The following is an 18,259-nucleotide window of genomic DNA, read 5'->3' on the forward strand; positions in this document are numbered from 1 at the left end:
AATATGTTTAGTATTTAAAATTTCCATTTGTTATTTCTTACACATTTTTTAAGACTAATTTTCCAAGCACCATATATATTTGTACCATTATCCCCAAATCAAGACCCTTGGTCTTCCCATCCCAAGACTTGTCCGCCCATTCCTAGGCAATGTGGAACTATTTATTTTTTGGGGGTTTGTTCACTTATTCCTACTACAACTATGTATTTCCTAAGGAGACGTGTCTATCATATTCATATGGGAAACATTTTACTAATATTGTTGTCTATTACTGACAATCCAACTTTTCTTTTTTAAGAGTGATTTTATGTTAGGGTTTATGGAATTGATTGTTGCATTGATTCCATCACTTTAAACAAATAATAACTTCACAACCACAATAACACAACATTAATGATCCAATTTTGAATTGTCTCAAACTTGGGATTATTAAATATTAGAGGATTTGCCATTGGTCTCAAGAATCAAGGAGTTGGTTGGGATTTACCTCAAATTCATGAATATATCGCGACTATCCAACTTCCTTAGGCAGGCCATGTTGTATGTTTCTTGACAGTTGTCAATCATTTCCCCATGCAAGCAAGCCATTTTCTTGGTCATTTGGGTGTTAATTTTGTGAGCTATGTGGGGATGTTTAGTGGCTTGTACAAGTTGTCTGGGCATTTTTTTGGTGGCAATTCTCGACTAGCGACAAAGATTGATGATTTCTTTGGGAGCCCATTATCTTTGCATGCAAACCATCCACTTTCAATCGAGATAGTTGTGAGACAACTATTTCTTGGGAAGCATCAATCCATTCTTGGTAGAGGTGATCAAAGAAACAAATGGCTAGAAAGAAAGGGGAATCCTCCAAGATAGAGCAAAGAGATTTAGGCAAGTCCTTCAAGCAAAGACAGGGGTGACAAAGAGATAAGACATCCCATATTTGACATTTTATTCAATACAATATGTTTAGTATTTAAAATTTCCATTTGTTATTTCTTACACATTTTTAAAGACTAATTTTCCAAGCACCATATATATTTGTACCATTGTCCCCAAATCAAGACCTTTGGTCTTCCCATCCCAAGACTTGTCCGCCCATTCCTAGGCAATGTGGAACTATTTATTTTTTGGGGATTTGTTCACTTATTCCTACTACAACTATGTATTTCCTAAGGAGAGGTGTCTATCATATTCATATGGGAAGCATTTTACAAATATTGTTGTCTATTACTGACAATCCAACTTTTCTTTTTAAAGAGTGATTTTATGTTAGGGTTTATGGAATTGATTGTTGCATTGATTCCATCACTTTAAACAAATAATAACTTCACAACCACAATAACACAACATTGATGATCCAATTTTAAATTGTCTCAAACTTGGGATTATTAAATATTAGAGGATTTGTCATTGGTCTCAAGAATCAAGGAGTTGGTTGGGATTTACCTCAAATTCATGAATATATTGCGACTATCCAACTTCCTTAGGCAGGCCATGTTGTATGTTTCTTGACAGTTGTCAATCATTTCCCCATGCAAGCAAGCCATTTTCTTGGTCATTTAGGTTTTAATTTTGTGTGAGCTATGTGGAGATGTTTAGTGGCTTGTACAAGTTGTCTGGGCATTTTTTTGGTGGCAATTCTCAGCTAGCGACAAAGATTGACGATTTCTTTGGAAGCCCATTCTCTTTGCATGCAAACCATCCACTTTCAATCGAGATAGTTGTGAGACAGCTATTTCTTGGGAAGCATCAATCCATTCTTGGTAGAGGTGATCAAAGAAACAAATGGCTAGAAAGAAAGGAGAATCCTCCAAGATAGAGCAAAGAGATTTAGGAAAGTCCTCCAAGCAAAGACAAGGGTGACAACGAGATAAGAGAGGGAAGTCGAGCTAGGAGGCTGATTATACCAAAGCAAAAAAGATAAGGGATAGGAAAAGGAGAGAGAATTATCCGAGAGCTCATTCTTCTAGGACAAGAATAGTCCTTTGGTTCATTCATGAACTGTGTAATTTGCAGACTGATATCAGCAATGTTTGTAAGCCTATTACGAGCTGATTTTTTAATTTGATGCACACTATGTTGGTTTTACTTTTGTATGGTGTACACATGTGACCATCTGATAGTATTAATGTTTTGAGTTTTGACAATTTGTTTGACTTTGACTTTCATGTGAATTCTCAATTTAAGGTTCTATAATGCATAAATGCATGCTTTATCCATGTTTTCATATGAATATTTAAACTTTTCCTATATATTTTATATAGTCATCCCCTTTGTCGTCCCCAAGCCATCCCCAAAAATGGCTTGAAAATTTGGGGACAAGGTTTCATGTCCCTTTTCCCTGCCCCCCCATCCCCCTGTCCCAAAAACTACATAGTTAAAAATCTAAATCAAATATTCTAAAATATTCAAATTTTAATTTATTAAATGTTATTATTAAAAGTAATATTATATTAAATATATGACATTTAAAATGAAGTTTTTTAATAAAAATCAATTATAAATTATAAATTTATTACAACATAAAATAAAAAAACCTGTCACAAGGTTAACAATAAAATTCAAAGGTTCAATTAAAATTCAATACTCAAAATTTGTGATGCTATGATGGTGACTCACACCTTAGGCAAAGAAGCCCTATCACAGCTATATTGTGGCTAAAAATGACGGAAATAAATTTAGTTTTATGTATAAGCTCTCTTGTCTTGTTTTTCTTTATTGATTTATGGCCATTTTTACAGAAAAATTGCGGCGAGTTTCTTGAAAAACCTAGCGCTGAGTTAATCATAAGTAACTCGCGGCCATTCTTGTCATGCCAGTACTCATGAGTTAGCCAAATACTCTCTGCAATTTTTTCAAGCTTGGATGGAATCAATATAATAGTATAATCAAAACTAAATTCCTTTAAAGAAAATGAAAACATATAAATGTAAAGTAAGTGTGGAGAAAGGCTCTACAAATTAAGTATGATGCTCTTTTGAAAAATGGAACTTAAGAGTTAGCTGATCCTCCACTAGGTTGTAAACCTAGTATTTGCAAGTGGATCTTTCATAACAAAGCTCAAAGCAAAAGCTTCACTTGACAAACATAATGCAAGGCTTGTTAGAAGAAAAATGTTTTAAAAAAGGTATAGTTATGAAGAAATGTTTGCCCCTCCAACCAAGGGCCCTACTCGTTGTGCTTAGTTGACTTTATGAATACAACACAGGTGGAAACTTTATCAAAGGGAGGAAAAAACTTTATTCTTGGATGGTGATCTCAAGGAAATTGTGTCATGACTCGAGCACAAGGATATGTGGTTAAATGTCAAGAATAAAGAGTGTGCAAGCTTATAATAATCGTTGTATGGTTTGAAACAAGCCATGCTATGAAAAACTCACCAAGCACCTCTTGAAAATCAATTTCAAACACCTTGAATTTGATGATGCAACTCTTTTTGTCATTAAAGTTAGCAGGACAGTTGCATACCTGGTTGTTTATGTGGATGACCTATTCATAATAGGTAACAATGAAAGGTGCATTGCAATTGTGAAAGAGAAATTGAAGGGTTTAAAATGATTTACTTGGGAACCTTTATTACTGTTTTGGAGTTGAAGTGATTTAAAAACCCAAGTACATCTTCATCGCCCAACAAAAATTTATTGGTGAAATGGTGAGCAGATTGGGACTGTCTGACTGCAAACCTCTAAGTACTCCCATGGAGGAAAATTTGAAACTAAAATTAGATGATACTATGAAGTTTGTAGAAGCAACTAAGTATAGACAGCTTGTTGGAAGTTTGATTTGTCCAACAACAACGAGACCTAAGATTTCTTATGTTATTGGAGCCCTCTCTAGGTTCATGCAGTAAGCGAGAGAAAGTAGCATCATTTGCAAGGAAGAGTGATGAGCTCAAATACTCCATGGCTACGAATTTTACATTAGTTGGATATTCAAATTCTGACCAAGCCAGTAACTTGGAAGATAAGAAGTTTACTTCAGATTTCATGATGCATCAAGGGTCAGAAATCATCTCTTCAAGTCTAGGAAGCAGTTAGTGCCAGCTCTCTCCTCAACAAAAGCAGAACATATGGCAGATTTTGAGGCAACCATAGAAATACTTTGTCTTGAAAGGATTTTTACAGATTTGTAGGCAAAACAGGTTTCATCAACACCTTTCCTAGTTGACAACTACAATCAAAATGGTAATAAATTCAGTTTTTCATGATCAAACCCCAAACACATCAAGTTTCCACACAAAATTTCATCTGATTTGACATCATGTGAAAGATGGCAGTATACAGCTCAAGTATTGCGCAACTGCAGACCAGCCAGCAGATATCCTGACCAAAGTGCTTTGATGAGATAAATTAGAGAAATTTAAAGAAATTATTGGTTTAGCTAGAACCTCTTTGGATTTAGGGAGCAAATGTAAAGGATGAATCCTTTGGATTAATTAGTCTGGTATTTCTGTTTTGGTAGATTTGGTAGTTTTAAGTTTTCAGTTTTGTCGTGGCAGTTGAACCATACCTTTACTGCTGTATAAATGCCATTCTAAGACTTTATCTGTGTTGAATAAAATATTTCATCATGCCATACTGGCATCACAAAATTACACGTGGTACAAAAGACAAATGGATCAATAGAAAATACATTAAAATATAACCAATTTCTTCAGAACCATGGAAATTGTGTCTAAACACCAATCATAGGATACACCCACAAAAATCTTCTGCATGCTAGAGTGAAGAAAAGACATCTACTTTTGCTGACTAAAATAGATTCTAATTCAGAGAGTTCTTTCAATTATGTGATGATTAATATACCTACCCTACCATAGCAATATACATGAGTTGTCAATCCCATTAAAAAATGATGTTTAGTTATCATAGAAAAGATAAAGTTCATTTTTCACCTTCTTGCAATTTTGATTAAATGTGTACCTTCTAATCAAGTCTGCAGGCAAGGCTTCCATGTCAAAACGCCATTGTTTGTCATATGCATACGCACTCATCTCCATCGAGTACTTGCCTGGTGTAAAGCAAGCTTCAATTACTCCACCTCCATTTATTAGGCTCTGGCGAGCCAATGCATTGATTTCCATAGTGTAGCGCATATGTGGCTGCAACAGCTTGAATATAGGATGCATAAAACTGAGCTGCCTATGAGCTGCAATAATATAGGGCTCCATGCAAGCATGTGTCCTCAACCTGCCGATGTGATTAGAAGAAAAAATCTATCATCATCTTTACAGAATTGAAAACAAGAGAAAAAGCATTGTAAAAGTATATTAGAGACTCTAAACCTCAGTGGTTCATAAAAACTATGTAAAAAAGTTTGAGAACTACAATGTTTCAGCTCACTCTTCTTTACATTCCATCAGCTTAATGATAAATTAAGATTGCGATTTAGAGCTCCTAATATAGATAACTCTCTTTCAAGCACACGAGATAGGAAAGACCTAACTTGTGAAAAATAATAAGTTAGCTATCTCCAACCTAGATCTGAAACCCCTGGTGCTAAGTTTGAGGATGATAGGTCTCCATGATTGGATAAAGACCACACTATTATCCCTATTCAAATTGTTAAAATATTTTAGAAGTATAAAGCCGAACTCCTAGTGAATTGTATGCATGAATGCAGAAAAAAATACTATATCAATACATAAATGACAAAAATTAAATTTTTCAAATTACTATCTGTTCCAATTAAATAAGTAACGATATTTCAAAAATAAAATTATATTTATGATCGCGAAAACTATCCGACTTACCAATGATTGACCAATTGGTGAATACCAGCATCATTGGAAGCTACATGAGCTTTGGCTAGTTTCCACAGCCAATATGAAGTTGAATCATGACCATGAGTGAAAACTCGTTTGGATTGACCTCCAGGCATGGTAGGCGGTAGGCTGAGCTCAATGATAATTGGCTCAAGAGTGCCATGGTCTGTTAGCAAGAATAAAGTTCGTGAAGCATAAACCTTTCTCCCCTCCAAAGAATTTATCTTTCCAACAAATGGCATATATGTATCATGGTAATCCAAGATGAATAATTTCTTCTCTTCAAGAGCCTGCTTTGTACAAATTCCATTACATAAGACATTGAGTGACTGGTCTTAAAATGGTGTATTTAGGAAGTCATTCATGTTTTAATTGTCTAATTTGCTCCTAAAAGTTTCACAGAGACGGACCAAGATCATGAGAGATATATCAAGCAAAGAATTTCTCTGTTTTTCTTATTCCACACAGTATCCTCCTTGCCTATGCATATTTCATAATTAAATTGGGAATACAAGTTACCTGTTTAACAGACATTCCACGTAATTCTGCTTCAATATGTTCAGCTTTAATTGCTGACTCTGGTGAACCATATATTGCCGGATCCAACTTACTTACAATGGGAAATTCCTGAAACATATTCATTGTTTGGTTTATTAGGCCTAGAAAGAACCTTTAGATGCTTTGTGGATTGATATGAACCTGTGAGGGCAAAAGAAACTCTCATTTTTTCAGTTTAGATTTAGAGAGAAATCAGAAACAATTACAAACCTTAAGTCGTTCAATGTTCACAGGATTCACTCCCGCCAATACTTGGCGGGCAAATTCATTGTCACGTAACCATGCAAATCTATCCCCTGCATTGTGAAGCATGTCATATTAGAGGATCAAAGGAAAACAAACAGTTGAGAACAGATATCCATATCTGTCTACAAACTCTAGTGGCAAGAAAGCTATGCATGTTGAATGGAACAGTGGTAAAAACAAGAGTTACAACCAACAGAATAAGGTACATAGTCCTCACTTGAGATTATGCTTGGAGTTTCATAACGTAATAGTTGTTCACCAGTTTCTCTTATCTTATTTACTATCTTTGGTAGTACCAGTTTATTAAATATATCACGTCCCTGATCAAACTTCAGGATACGCCCTTCTGTATATAATTGATCGATCTCGGAGAAGCATCCAAACTCATGATTAGCATTAGCAAAACTTTCTACCAAAGATGGTATTAAATTATGAAATAATGCTTTTAGAGCTCCTGCAGAGAATGTACTTTGCTTGATCTCCTCAAATGTTTCATCACGAGGCACATAGACTGTACCAGGCTTCTCTATTCTGCTTTCAGCAGAAAAGTCTGTCCATGACACAATAGGCATTCCATAGATATCAGGTCATCACAAGAATTATTGAACATGCATTTGACACAATCTTCTACAATGAAAAATGGAAGCAAAACAATAACTAAAGCCAGATATAGAAGGAATGCTGAAAATACATAAAACTATAAAAATGGAGATTGTGGTGAAGATGAAAAATGAAACAGCAAAATGCTGAATTGAACATTTATTCCAGGAAGTTTTATTGAACTAGTGGAAGAGTTGTAATATACAGTAGAGTAAAATATAGTGAAAAAGTATTGGGACCAAAAATAAGAATGACAACTCACACAACAACTAGGCATCCAACAAGTATGTAGCTAACTGATTGCAATTTATACAGCAACAGCTAATATGTCGTGAATATAATAAAGAAATTTTTCCACATTCCACAAAATTTCTCAGACACTCAATTCCAGGAACCTATCTCTTTCAAACTGATCATCAAAAGCTGAAACAGTTAGAAGTACAATAGATACAAATTGGATGACTATCTACTTGTGATTATTTGGCAATATAAAAGATTAAAAATAAAAAAATTATTTGATGGCTTAGAATTGATGCCCACATAGACAGAAACAAACCTGAACTAACCTAACCACATCAATAGTAGATGAAAAAATTTGTGTCATATAGTATATGATTGGTTACGGATTTGTATACCAAAATGTTTATAAAACTAATAAATTTTGCCGCTAGAACAAAAAAGAGGAATAATACCAGTAAATAAATATTATTTTGGATATACATGAAACGTGATTCTTAGCCTAATGTGTTCCACATAACTGCTTTCGCTTTGAAAGCATAAAAAACAAATGATAGTTATCGTCTTGCAATTTATCGGAAATACAATAACTTTCATATAGTTCAATTATAAAAATTGTTCAAGAAGTATTTTTCTGAAGTGAACGTTGAAATTACAATATTTCCCAAAAGTAGAAAAAAACCAATTTAGATTGTACAAAGTTCAAATCACATGTAAATTTTAAGACTTCATGCACTTACTAGCTAAGCCATGTGGAATCATGAAAGTATTCAAGATTAGCCAATCAACAGATAAAGTGAAATTCGAGAAACCTCATAAAAACAGACTTCCAAAATGGCTAAAGAAGTAAAATCAGAAGCAATTAAACATCTACATCATACTGCATTTCATGTAAACTTCCATGATAAAGGACAACAGTAGATTTCCTCCTTTTCTTCATTAGTATTTTTAAGTCACAACGAAGTTAGACACCAGTTTGGTGCACGAGACCACCTTGTGTAAGCCCACAAAGCGATTGTTATTCTATTTACCTTATATATTATTCAACAGATGTACAACCCTACCCTCTCTGGATTCACACATGTGATCTTCTCTATTAAGCATACACTCCAATACTATCAGGCCCAATTAAGTTTTACAGATCACTCAGATAGCACATTATATTAACCTCTCGAATATGTATTTTTCATGTTTATCGGTAGGACCTTTTAATTCTTTCCTGATCCTCTATCCAGTTGTTACAATTTGATTATCTGCTTTTCTTCCATGCGAGCAAACTTGCCTGATTCACATGCTAGAGGCTTTGACAAACGAATCATTCCCCCCCCCAAAAAAAAAGCATCATGAATTGTCGATCGTAGGTACAAAGCAAAACCAGAGATCCTCACCTGTTTTCATTGGAGGACGACCGGTGTAACAGCGCCTTGGATATGGGATATTGCCCTTCCCAAGAGTTGGTCTTGCAAGATCGTCGCTCTTATCAGGGTTCCCTAAATCATTATATTTTGCGTAGTCATAAATTCTATCCCTTGGCTTGCGTTCGCCTTTATCTTCCCCACGCTTATCTATCATATCTTTTTGCCGAAAATCCTTTAGCCCATCTGGTGTCTTTGATGGCAAGTATGTCTGTTTCAATTCAGATAAATAAAACAAGAGCAAGAGCTACGATTAGATTTTCTACTAATTGGATGAAATTGCTCATTTTAACTTGAAAAATTAAAACGTTTGAGAAGACAAAGCCATAAAATCATCTGGCACGATTAATTGTGCAAAAAATCCCTTAGTTCCTTTTTCCTTTTTTGGAGGGAAAGTATCCTTGGGCCGTCGATCCTAATTGTCTACAGAAAACAACGCCTTGACAAAACGGGATTATACCCCAGACACAGGCTTTGTAAAAGGATGTGAACAACTTCATTGAAGTTTGCATACCTCATTGCAGAAAAAGATCCGCTTCTCAGGATTGTCCTGGGTCGAGTGAACCCAAGAGTGACAGGGAAAGTAGATCGGTCCCCCTGCGAACCCTTCCAGCACGATTGATTCCAAAAAGATCTCACTTTGGTGCTGATTAGTCACTAAAATAGCTCCCGGCTGCCCAAAATCTGCATTTACTGTAAAATTTGCAGTACACTCAACAGTGGCAATGTGCTCCTGCCAATCTCTGAGACCAGATCCTTTGCTTATTTTGCAACTCTTCGTCACTAGAACAATCACAACATAGAATGAGAGAAGAGTGGCTTTTTTGAATTTAATTACCTCGATCAATCAAAGTAAAAGCTTGTGGAAAACTGTATAATTTAGTCAATATTTTTCAGGATTTGATTGTGTACATTTTTGTTCTCTTAATATGATCCATCATCAAGTTATGAAAGTAAGAGAACAGAAATTTCTCCTCTCTTATTTTATACGCTGATTTTCATGATCCATCATTTGTAACAAAAATGTAAAAGGTCAAGTCCAAAAAACATTGGCTAAATCATTATAGACTTGAAAATTTCGGAGTTCGACGTGTATAATTTGTTTAGGTCTACCTTTCGATCACACTCGCTGATCCATAGTTACAATGAAAGAAGACAACAGATGCGATTACTTAAATGTTGATGTAGAAAATTTATACACAAAGCTTTTACTGCATATCTAACAGAATGTAAATAACTTGTGTCATTACCTGGATCAACATCACGGCTGACAAGCTCGAGAAGAACATTTTGACCAGTCATCCCATCCAGGAGAGATTCCCAGCGCCTGAAAATCGTGCTCTTGATATCCTCCTTGAGTTTCTTTCTGATTAAAACCACTGCCCTGACATTCATCATGGCGCCCTTCTCACTTGTTGTGACACTGGTGGTGACAGTGGCACCGCCGCCGCCACTGCTACTGCTTGTTTTATCACTGATCACTGCCTGAACCAGGCAAGTTCTCCTACTTGGACCACAACCATACTTTCCATTACTAATATTCTGCCTCCTCTGCAAACCCACTGAATGCTGTCTTCCAATTCTAGGGCAGCTACTGTGCAGGCTGCCTGCTTGCTGAAGCCTCAGCATCTTTGACCCCTGCAAACCCCGATCTAATGTGTTCCAATCTTTCCACACCAGGCACCTACTATCTTCTCACTCTCCAATTAGCATGGAAACAACTTAAGGTAGATTGCCTGGACAAAAAATTTTAGGAAGCTAAACTTCACAATACTGTTGGTTTTTTATCAAGATTCATAATTGAAGACTGACATAGGAAAAAAACTTCAAAGATTGCTAAAAATGTGATCCCTTAGGCTGCTGAAGATTATCAAAGATGTGATCCCTTAGGCTGCTGATCTCCTAGATATCATTAAAATTCTTTAGTCGGGGACTCGGGAGACGCAGATCAAATTGGTCTTCTGGTTTCCACCTGTCAACTCAAAACCGGCCTAAGAACAATAAGTGGAATTCTTTAAATCTGAGGGCAGTGATAATGACAGGGCTACGGCAGCACAAAGTCCAGACCATCGCACCCCGAGCCTATCATTAGTTATTATTATTTACTTTCGTTGTGCCCTGACCCTCCGTGGGCCTCAAACAAAAAACACACCTTCTAGGTACGGTCAAAACTCAGCCTTTTCTTCTCTCCCCAATTCCCCAGTATACCCAACCTTTTTGTTTTCTGTCATTGGAGCATAAACATTACTTTAAGTCACATTTGGTACAGCGGCTATGTCAAATCATTTGTTTTCACACCCTGCAAAACTTATCCCCAAAAGATACTCGACATACACCAGGTTCTTTTCTCTGACAGAGACAACTGAATAATAGTGGAATGTGTGTGGAGCCTTCTGGTCCCAAATCCGGTTTCCTGAACAAGATTGAAATGATTTTTACGCTACTTTCTTCCCACTCTTCATAAATCTGTTCCAGAATTTTCTCTCTTTTCAGTCTCGCCCAAGAAATTTCTGCAACGATGACTTCCAATTTTTTATGGCACCCAGTTGACGCGCTTTAAATATAAAAGGTGACTAAAACGTACTTTCTACTTTCAGAATAACGTGGATTACAGTTCGTCCCATGCTAGGGGAAAGGACCCAGTAGTCGTGCACCCTAACTTCACGCTTCTCAAAATCCTACTTGGAAATTTCGAATCACTCCGATTTTTTTACAGCAGCTTACTTGGCAAGTCCCCTGCTTATAACTAAGGTTTCAGGGCCACATCATCAAATATGATGCCACATCAGCATGCTTTTTGCCAAGGTGTCCAAAACAGCCCCAAAAAAAAGTGAGACCAATAGGCATGCATTAGAGACCCCAATAGTTGTGCAGCCGATGTGGCATCACCTGATTGGTTACTTTTTACAATATTAGTACATTTCTTAACAACTATTGGTACATTTCCTAACAACTGTTGGTACATTTCCTAACAAAAATTGATATTTTTTGTTTCAAACAATAGGTTTTATTTGTTCAATTTTTGGAACAAAAGGTATCAACAACCCTCACAACAATTGGAACATGCTCAACTACTGGGTCCTTTCCCCTATATGAAATTAAACAAGCGTACGGCTTATTTTTATTATTAATTATAATTATTTTATATCTTACTTATTTATTCTACACAGACGTGACCGGGCTCATTTGGGAATGCTCACCCTCTTTGATCCGGATATCCTTATGCAATAAAATAACAAATTGTGAAGAAAATATAAATGTTTTTTTAATAAAGTCAATGTCATCTGTTTCAAATTTAAGATAATATTTTTATACACTGATTTCACATGTTCATTCTATACATTTGCCATATTCAATTGTCATATCACACCATGCTCACACTAATTTTCATGCATATCACACTAATTTTCATGCACATGTTAATCATTATTATCTAACATCTTTTATGTCTTGAAATTAATTTATAATTGTATATATAGATCATTCCATCGCAACTAGATTTTTATATTCATATGTGACTAACTTCCCCACTTGAACACAAGTTTTTATGATGTGTTGTTGTGTTGTCATATTTAAAGTCATTCAATTCATTCATTATGATCATTGAGAGAAATCATTCACTTTACATATTTCAGTTAATAGTCTAAAAGAATCTAGCTCTACACAATCATTTTAGAAACACTTGCATGATTAAGATTGTCATTTGCTATCATGGTTGGGGTTCATCTAGAAGAAGATAATTCCTTATGACTAATTAGCAACCCTTAATGTATTTCAAAATAACACCAAGTCTTCATATATTTCAAGGAACATTAAGAAGCCAAAAGTAATCATGTGAGCTAAATAATAGATCTATTGTAGATACAAGACAAGTTTGTGATCATGCATTAGTCTCAAACCACTAGATTTATCTCTACAATGATTCAATAAAAAGTTTAGATCCCAAGGTGATTTTTAATCTATCTTATTTAATGAATCCTAAGGTTTACCAAATCAATGTCTTCCTTAGTATTTACACATTCATCGATTATCAAGCTAAATGCACTTGTCTTCTATTTAAACATTCCTACACACTTAAACTGCTAAGTTCACTATTCAACTCAACTCAACTCCATAATTAATTAATCTAGGTTAATGATTCTTTTGTGTGTACATTTTTTTGGATTAGCCTAGATTAACCATGTTGGTGATCTAAGTTGTCAAACCTCAATTCCTAAAGGTAGATCCCTTCCTAAGTGTCACGAGTGTCAAACTCATGGAAAAAACCTACAACCCTGTGATTTGTTAGATAGTTCAAATAACCGGAAGACAGTTGAGAGGGGGGGTGTTGGCATTATGGATGAATTGATTATGTGTTGCATTGATGTTTTGTCATTAATGTCAACACTACCTGATATGGTTGCTAACCAACATATAGGTTTTTGTTACCGGTAGAAGATCTAGTGTTATCGGCAGAAGAGACTATTTGTTTGACACTTCTGGCATGTTTGGATCAGTGAAGTATGTTTGATTACATATGATACGTGCTTCATGAGCATGTTTTGGTCAGTTGGTATTGGCTTGGTATTGGATACTATCATACATTTTGGTAAACCCTTACCGGCACAGGTTTAAGGCTCCCGACAGAGCTTTCACTAAGGAATCTTGACAAGATGCATAAGTGGCATTGGCACAGCTTCTACATGGATTTCAGGATGTTGAAGATGTTCTTTGATCGTGCTTCAACTGCTTGAAGACATTGCTTTGGCGTAGTGGACCCAGAATAGGTCTGGTACCTATCTAGGTTATAGATCGGTATCATGCTAACGTGTACTCTACACGTTACCGAGATGTTATGAGATGATTTATGGATTTGTTATTGTTGTTTCGATCTTAAGCCGACATGGCATATCAATGTGATATGGATTTATGTAATATCTTTTAGGTGGCCGACCTAATTGGTTTAGGCCTTAGGGTTTGTATAAAATAATGTAAGATCTCATTTGTAGATCGTGATATGGGATTATGTGTCGTGGTCTTGGAATGCAATATCATATGCGAAGGAGATTTGGTCGATCATAGGTGATCGAATTGGATTAAGGAAGAGGTCAAAGGCCTCTGGTATTGAGCTTAATTGGGACTGTAATCAGGCATGGTAGATGCTATTTCTGGCAGTTCACTCTATTGGATTGTTGTCCATTTATCTTGAGATGGTTGTAGCCTCTTTGTAGTCAGTGAGACTCTTTTGTAATGAGCAGTACACTCTAGGCAGTGTGCCTTCTTGCAAGTGCAGGCCCCTCATTGTAACACATACTTTCTGCAGAAGTATCATCTGACTGTGGGTAGGCTTCCTACCGTGGTTTTTCCCTTTCCGGGTTTTCCACGTACAAATCATGGTGTTATATGGTATGGTTGCTTTGCATTGATTATCTTTTTAATTATTAAGTTGTATTGTTTACCGGTATCTGTTCCTACTGACATCTGTATGTGCTTTACTGCTACTTGATATGTTTAAAGGTTATTAAGTGGATTAAAAGTTATAATCTGTTAACAACTGATTCATCCCCGCCCCCCTCTCAGTTGTTCATTGGTTATCCTAACAATTGGTATTAGAGATTTGGTCCTCTTTTGTAGAAGCCTAACCGCTTGAGGTAGATCCTATGGTAGCTACCACTTCTAATCCACCGGCAACTATTTTCAGAAGAGAAATCCCTAAGCTTGATGGAACAAATTATAGGATATGGAAAATTCGAATGGAGACTCATCTTAGATGTCTTGGCAAGGATATTTGGGAGATCACTGAGAAATGATACACACCTTATGATTCGGCATCTAGCAATCTTGCTCCTGCAGACTTGGATAAGAATATTGAAAATGATGGTTACCGGGTAAGATATGAAAACTTAAAGATGGAAGATAATGAGAGAATTGTTGTGTTTATGGAAAGAGTAAATGAGATTGTTATGGGAATTCAATGTCGTGGAGGATTTCTAAGTGAAGATGAAATAGTTTCCAAAGTCTTGAGAGCCCTTCCACCGGCTTACAAGATGAAGGCAACTGCAAGTAATGAGTTAAGAACAATGGCAAACTCTTCAGTTAACAGAGACATTTTGATTGGGAAATTATCTGCTTTTAAGCTTGAAGAATTTGGATCTTCTGGAGCTGTAAAATCTGATCCTGCTTTTCATGCATCATCATCATCATCATCATCATCTACCGACAAAAGTGATTGGAGAGTCCTATATGAGAAAGAATTGGAAGACATGAGGAAAGAAGATGAAAAACTTGAGCAACTTGAAGCCTTATTTGCTAGAAGAGTACCTAAAGGACCAACTGGAAGTAAGTATGAAGGAAAAGCACATTTTAAATGTTTTGCATGTAACAAGATTGGTCATTTTGCATCTAGATGTCCTGAAAGGAATGCAGGGTTTGAGGAAAGAGTTAAGAAATCTTTTAAGCCTAACCAGAACAGATATAGATTCAAGAAAAGTAAGCAATGCTACATAGCAGATGAGAAAGGAGTAACTGATGACTCTGGAGATGAACCGACATAAGACTCTGTTAGTGGATCCGACAATAGAAAGGAATGGGTATTCTATGCTTTGAAGGAAGATGAACCGGAACCGGCTATCAAGAATGAAGAAAAGGCCTTGGCAGCAAAAGTAAGGATGAATGGGTAATTGATAGTGGATGCTCACATCATATGACTGGAGATAAAGGGAAATTTTTGTCCCTGCAAGAATTCAATGGCGATCAAGTTAGATTTGGAGATGACAAAGCATGTAAGATCAAAGGTAGAGGTATTATTTCTCTGGATGGTAAGCATAATACTTATAATGTCTATTATGTAGAAGGTTTAAAGCATAATCTTTTGAGTGTTGGTCAATTGGTTGATAAGGGTTTCCAACTTCAGTTTAAAGATAGAAAATGCAAAATCATTAACAAGACTGGTTTGGAGATTGCAACCGGTATTCAGACAGGAAGTAATATCTTTGATTTGAACACTGGTAATAAGACATGTTTGATTGCTCATATTGATGAAAGTTGGCTATGGCATAAGAGGTTGTGTTATGTTAATTTTGACTGTATTGTTAAGATTAGTTCAACTAAGGGAGTTAGAGATATACCTAAGATTATGAAGCCTCATAATCCGGTATGTAAGGAATGTCAATTGGGAAAGCAAGTTAGAAGTTCTTTTAAGAGCATACATGATAAATCTAATGATGTACTTGATTTGATTCATACCGATTTATGTGGTCCAGCAAGGACTAAAAGCTTTCAAGGTGATAGGTATTTCATGTTGATTGTTGATGACTATTCTAGAATGATGCGGGTGACCTTTCTAAGGGAGAAGTCTAAAGCTTTTGAGAAATTCAAGATCTTTAAAGCAAAGATTGAAACAAAAACTGGATTGAAAATCAAATGTCTAAGATTAGATCATGTCGGTGAGTTCACTTCTCATGAATTTAACAGTTATTGTGAGACAAATGGAATCAGGAGACAACTATCTACACCTAGGACTCCTCAGCAGAATGGAGTAGTGGAAAGAAAGAACATAACCATTTTGGATGCAGCAAGATCTATGATGATGGAAGCAAAATTGCCTCATATCTACTGGAGAGAAGCAGTGAGTCAATCAACCTACACATTCAACATAGTTCACATCAAAGGTGAAACCGGTAAGACCCCTTATGAACTATGGTTTGGACATACACCTACTGTTAAGTATTTCAGAATTTTTGGAAGTAAATGCTATATCAAAAGAGATGATTCAATTGGAAAGTTTGATCCTAGATGTGATGAAGGGATATTTCTTGGGTATGCAATTCAATTCAAAGCAAAGCATATAGATGTTATAACAAAAGATTGCAGAAAATTGTGGAAAGTGCTAATGTGAAAGTGGATGAATAGTACATAAATCATTCTATATCATATGACAGGGAACCGGCAATGGAAATGATCATAATTGAACCGACAATGCCTCAACCGGTACAAGAAACTGAAATAGTTACACTGACACAATCAGAAAATTCAACTGCGAGTGATTATCATAGTAGTGAACCTGAAGTTCAAAAGACACCAAGGTATGTAAGATTAAATCATTCTGAAGATCAAATTATTGGAGATAGGAACAAGGGAGTTATGACAAGAAGAAAATTGGCAAATGAAGAGGTATGTCTTATTTCTCAAGTGGAACCGGCAGCTGTTATTGAAGCTTGTAAGGATAACCATTGGTTAAAAGCTATGGAAGATGAATTAGATCAGATAGAGAAAAATGAGACTTGGTCTTTAGTTCCCCGACCTAAAAATAAGAATGTTATTGGAACTAAATGGGTTTTTAGGAATAAACTGAATGAGGATGGTCAAGTTGTAAGAAACAAGGCTAGATTGGTTTGTAAAGGATATTCTCAAATGGAAGGAATTGATTATGGTGAGATATTTGCTCTTGTAGCTAGAATTGAAGCTGTTAGACTATTTCTTGCCTATGCAGCTTTTAAGAACTATAAGGTTTATCAAATGGATGTTAAATGTGCATTTTTTAATGGTGAGCTTGAGAAAGAAATTTACATTGAACAACCTGATGGATTTTCATTGACAGATGATAAAGGTATGGTTTGCATATTGAAGAAAGCTTTATATGGATTGAAATAGGCTCCTAGAGCTTGGTATGCAAGGTTGGATAAATATCTTTTGAAGCTTGGTTTTACTAAAGGCAGTGTTGATAGTAATTTATAATATAAGATCACTGATAATGATATTTTGATTATTGAAGTATTTGTTGATGATATCATTTTTGGAGGAGAAGATAAATTGTGCCTGGAATTTTCTAACAACATGAAGAATGAATTTGAAATGTCCATGATTGGTGAGATGAGATTTTTCTTAGGTTTGCAAGTTACTCAAACTGACAAAGGCATTTTCATCTGTCAAACTAAGTATCTAAGGGAGTTGTTGAAGAATTTTGGTATGGATAATTCCAAACCGGTAAGTACCCCTATGGTGACAAGTGAGAAATTATCTATCAAGGATACTTCTACACCAGTAAATTTGGTAAGGTATAAGTCTATGATTGGTGGTCAGTTATATCTAACTCAGACTAGACCTGATATTATGAATGCAGTAAGTATTGTTTCAAGATATCAAAGTAATCCTAAAGAAAATCATGAATGTGCAGTAAAGAGGATATTCCGGTATTTGCAAGGAACAACAGAATATGGTTTATGGTATTCTAAAAATAATGATTTCACTTTATGTGCATATACTGACTTAGATTGGGTAGGAGATACTGATGACAGGAAGAGCACTTCTGGTGGAGCTTTCTTTCTTGGAAAGAAACTAGTTTCATGGATTAGCAAAAAATAGTCATGCATTTCTTTATCTACTGCAGAAGTTGAGTATGTTGCAGCAACAACTAATTGCACTCAAGTCTTGTGGATGAAGCAAATGTTGAAGGATATCAGGGTAAATTGTAGTG

General features: G+C 35.7%; 1 protein-coding gene across 2 annotated transcripts in view; it reads right to left on the reverse strand.

Annotated features, from left to right (window-relative positions):
* LOC131031019 (linoleate 13S-lipoxygenase 3-1, chloroplastic) overlaps positions 1–11,367 on the reverse strand; it is a 37,724-nt gene extending 26,357 nt beyond the window's left edge. Inside the window, exons 1-8 of one of the 2 annotated variants that reach the window (XM_057962025.2) lie at positions 10,056–11,365; positions 9,320–9,588; positions 8,779–9,016; positions 6,771–7,103; positions 6,518–6,603; positions 6,269–6,376; positions 5,738–6,039; positions 4,908–5,174 (exon numbers count right to left, since the gene is read on the reverse strand). In XM_057962025.2, coding sequence (XP_057818008.2) covers positions 4,908–5,174; positions 5,738–6,039; positions 6,269–6,376; positions 6,518–6,603; positions 6,771–7,103; positions 8,779–9,016; positions 9,320–9,588; positions 10,056–10,434 — 1,982 coding nt within the window. In that variant the 5' untranslated portion in view covers positions 10,435–11,365. Of the gene's footprint in view, positions 1–4,907; positions 5,175–5,737; positions 6,040–6,268; positions 6,377–6,517; positions 6,604–6,770; positions 7,104–8,778; positions 9,017–9,319; positions 9,589–10,055 lie in introns of both variants that reach the window. The other variant, XM_057962033.2, reaches the window with a different exon arrangement.
* Between the last annotated feature and the right edge of the window lie 6,892 nt (positions 11,368–18,259).

The sequence above is a fragment of the Cryptomeria japonica genome, chromosome 4, assembly GCF_030272615.1.
Source record: "Cryptomeria japonica chromosome 4, Sugi_1.0, whole genome shotgun sequence".
In the NCBI taxonomy this organism is placed as follows: domain Eukaryota; kingdom Viridiplantae; phylum Streptophyta; class Pinopsida; order Cupressales; family Cupressaceae; genus Cryptomeria; species Cryptomeria japonica.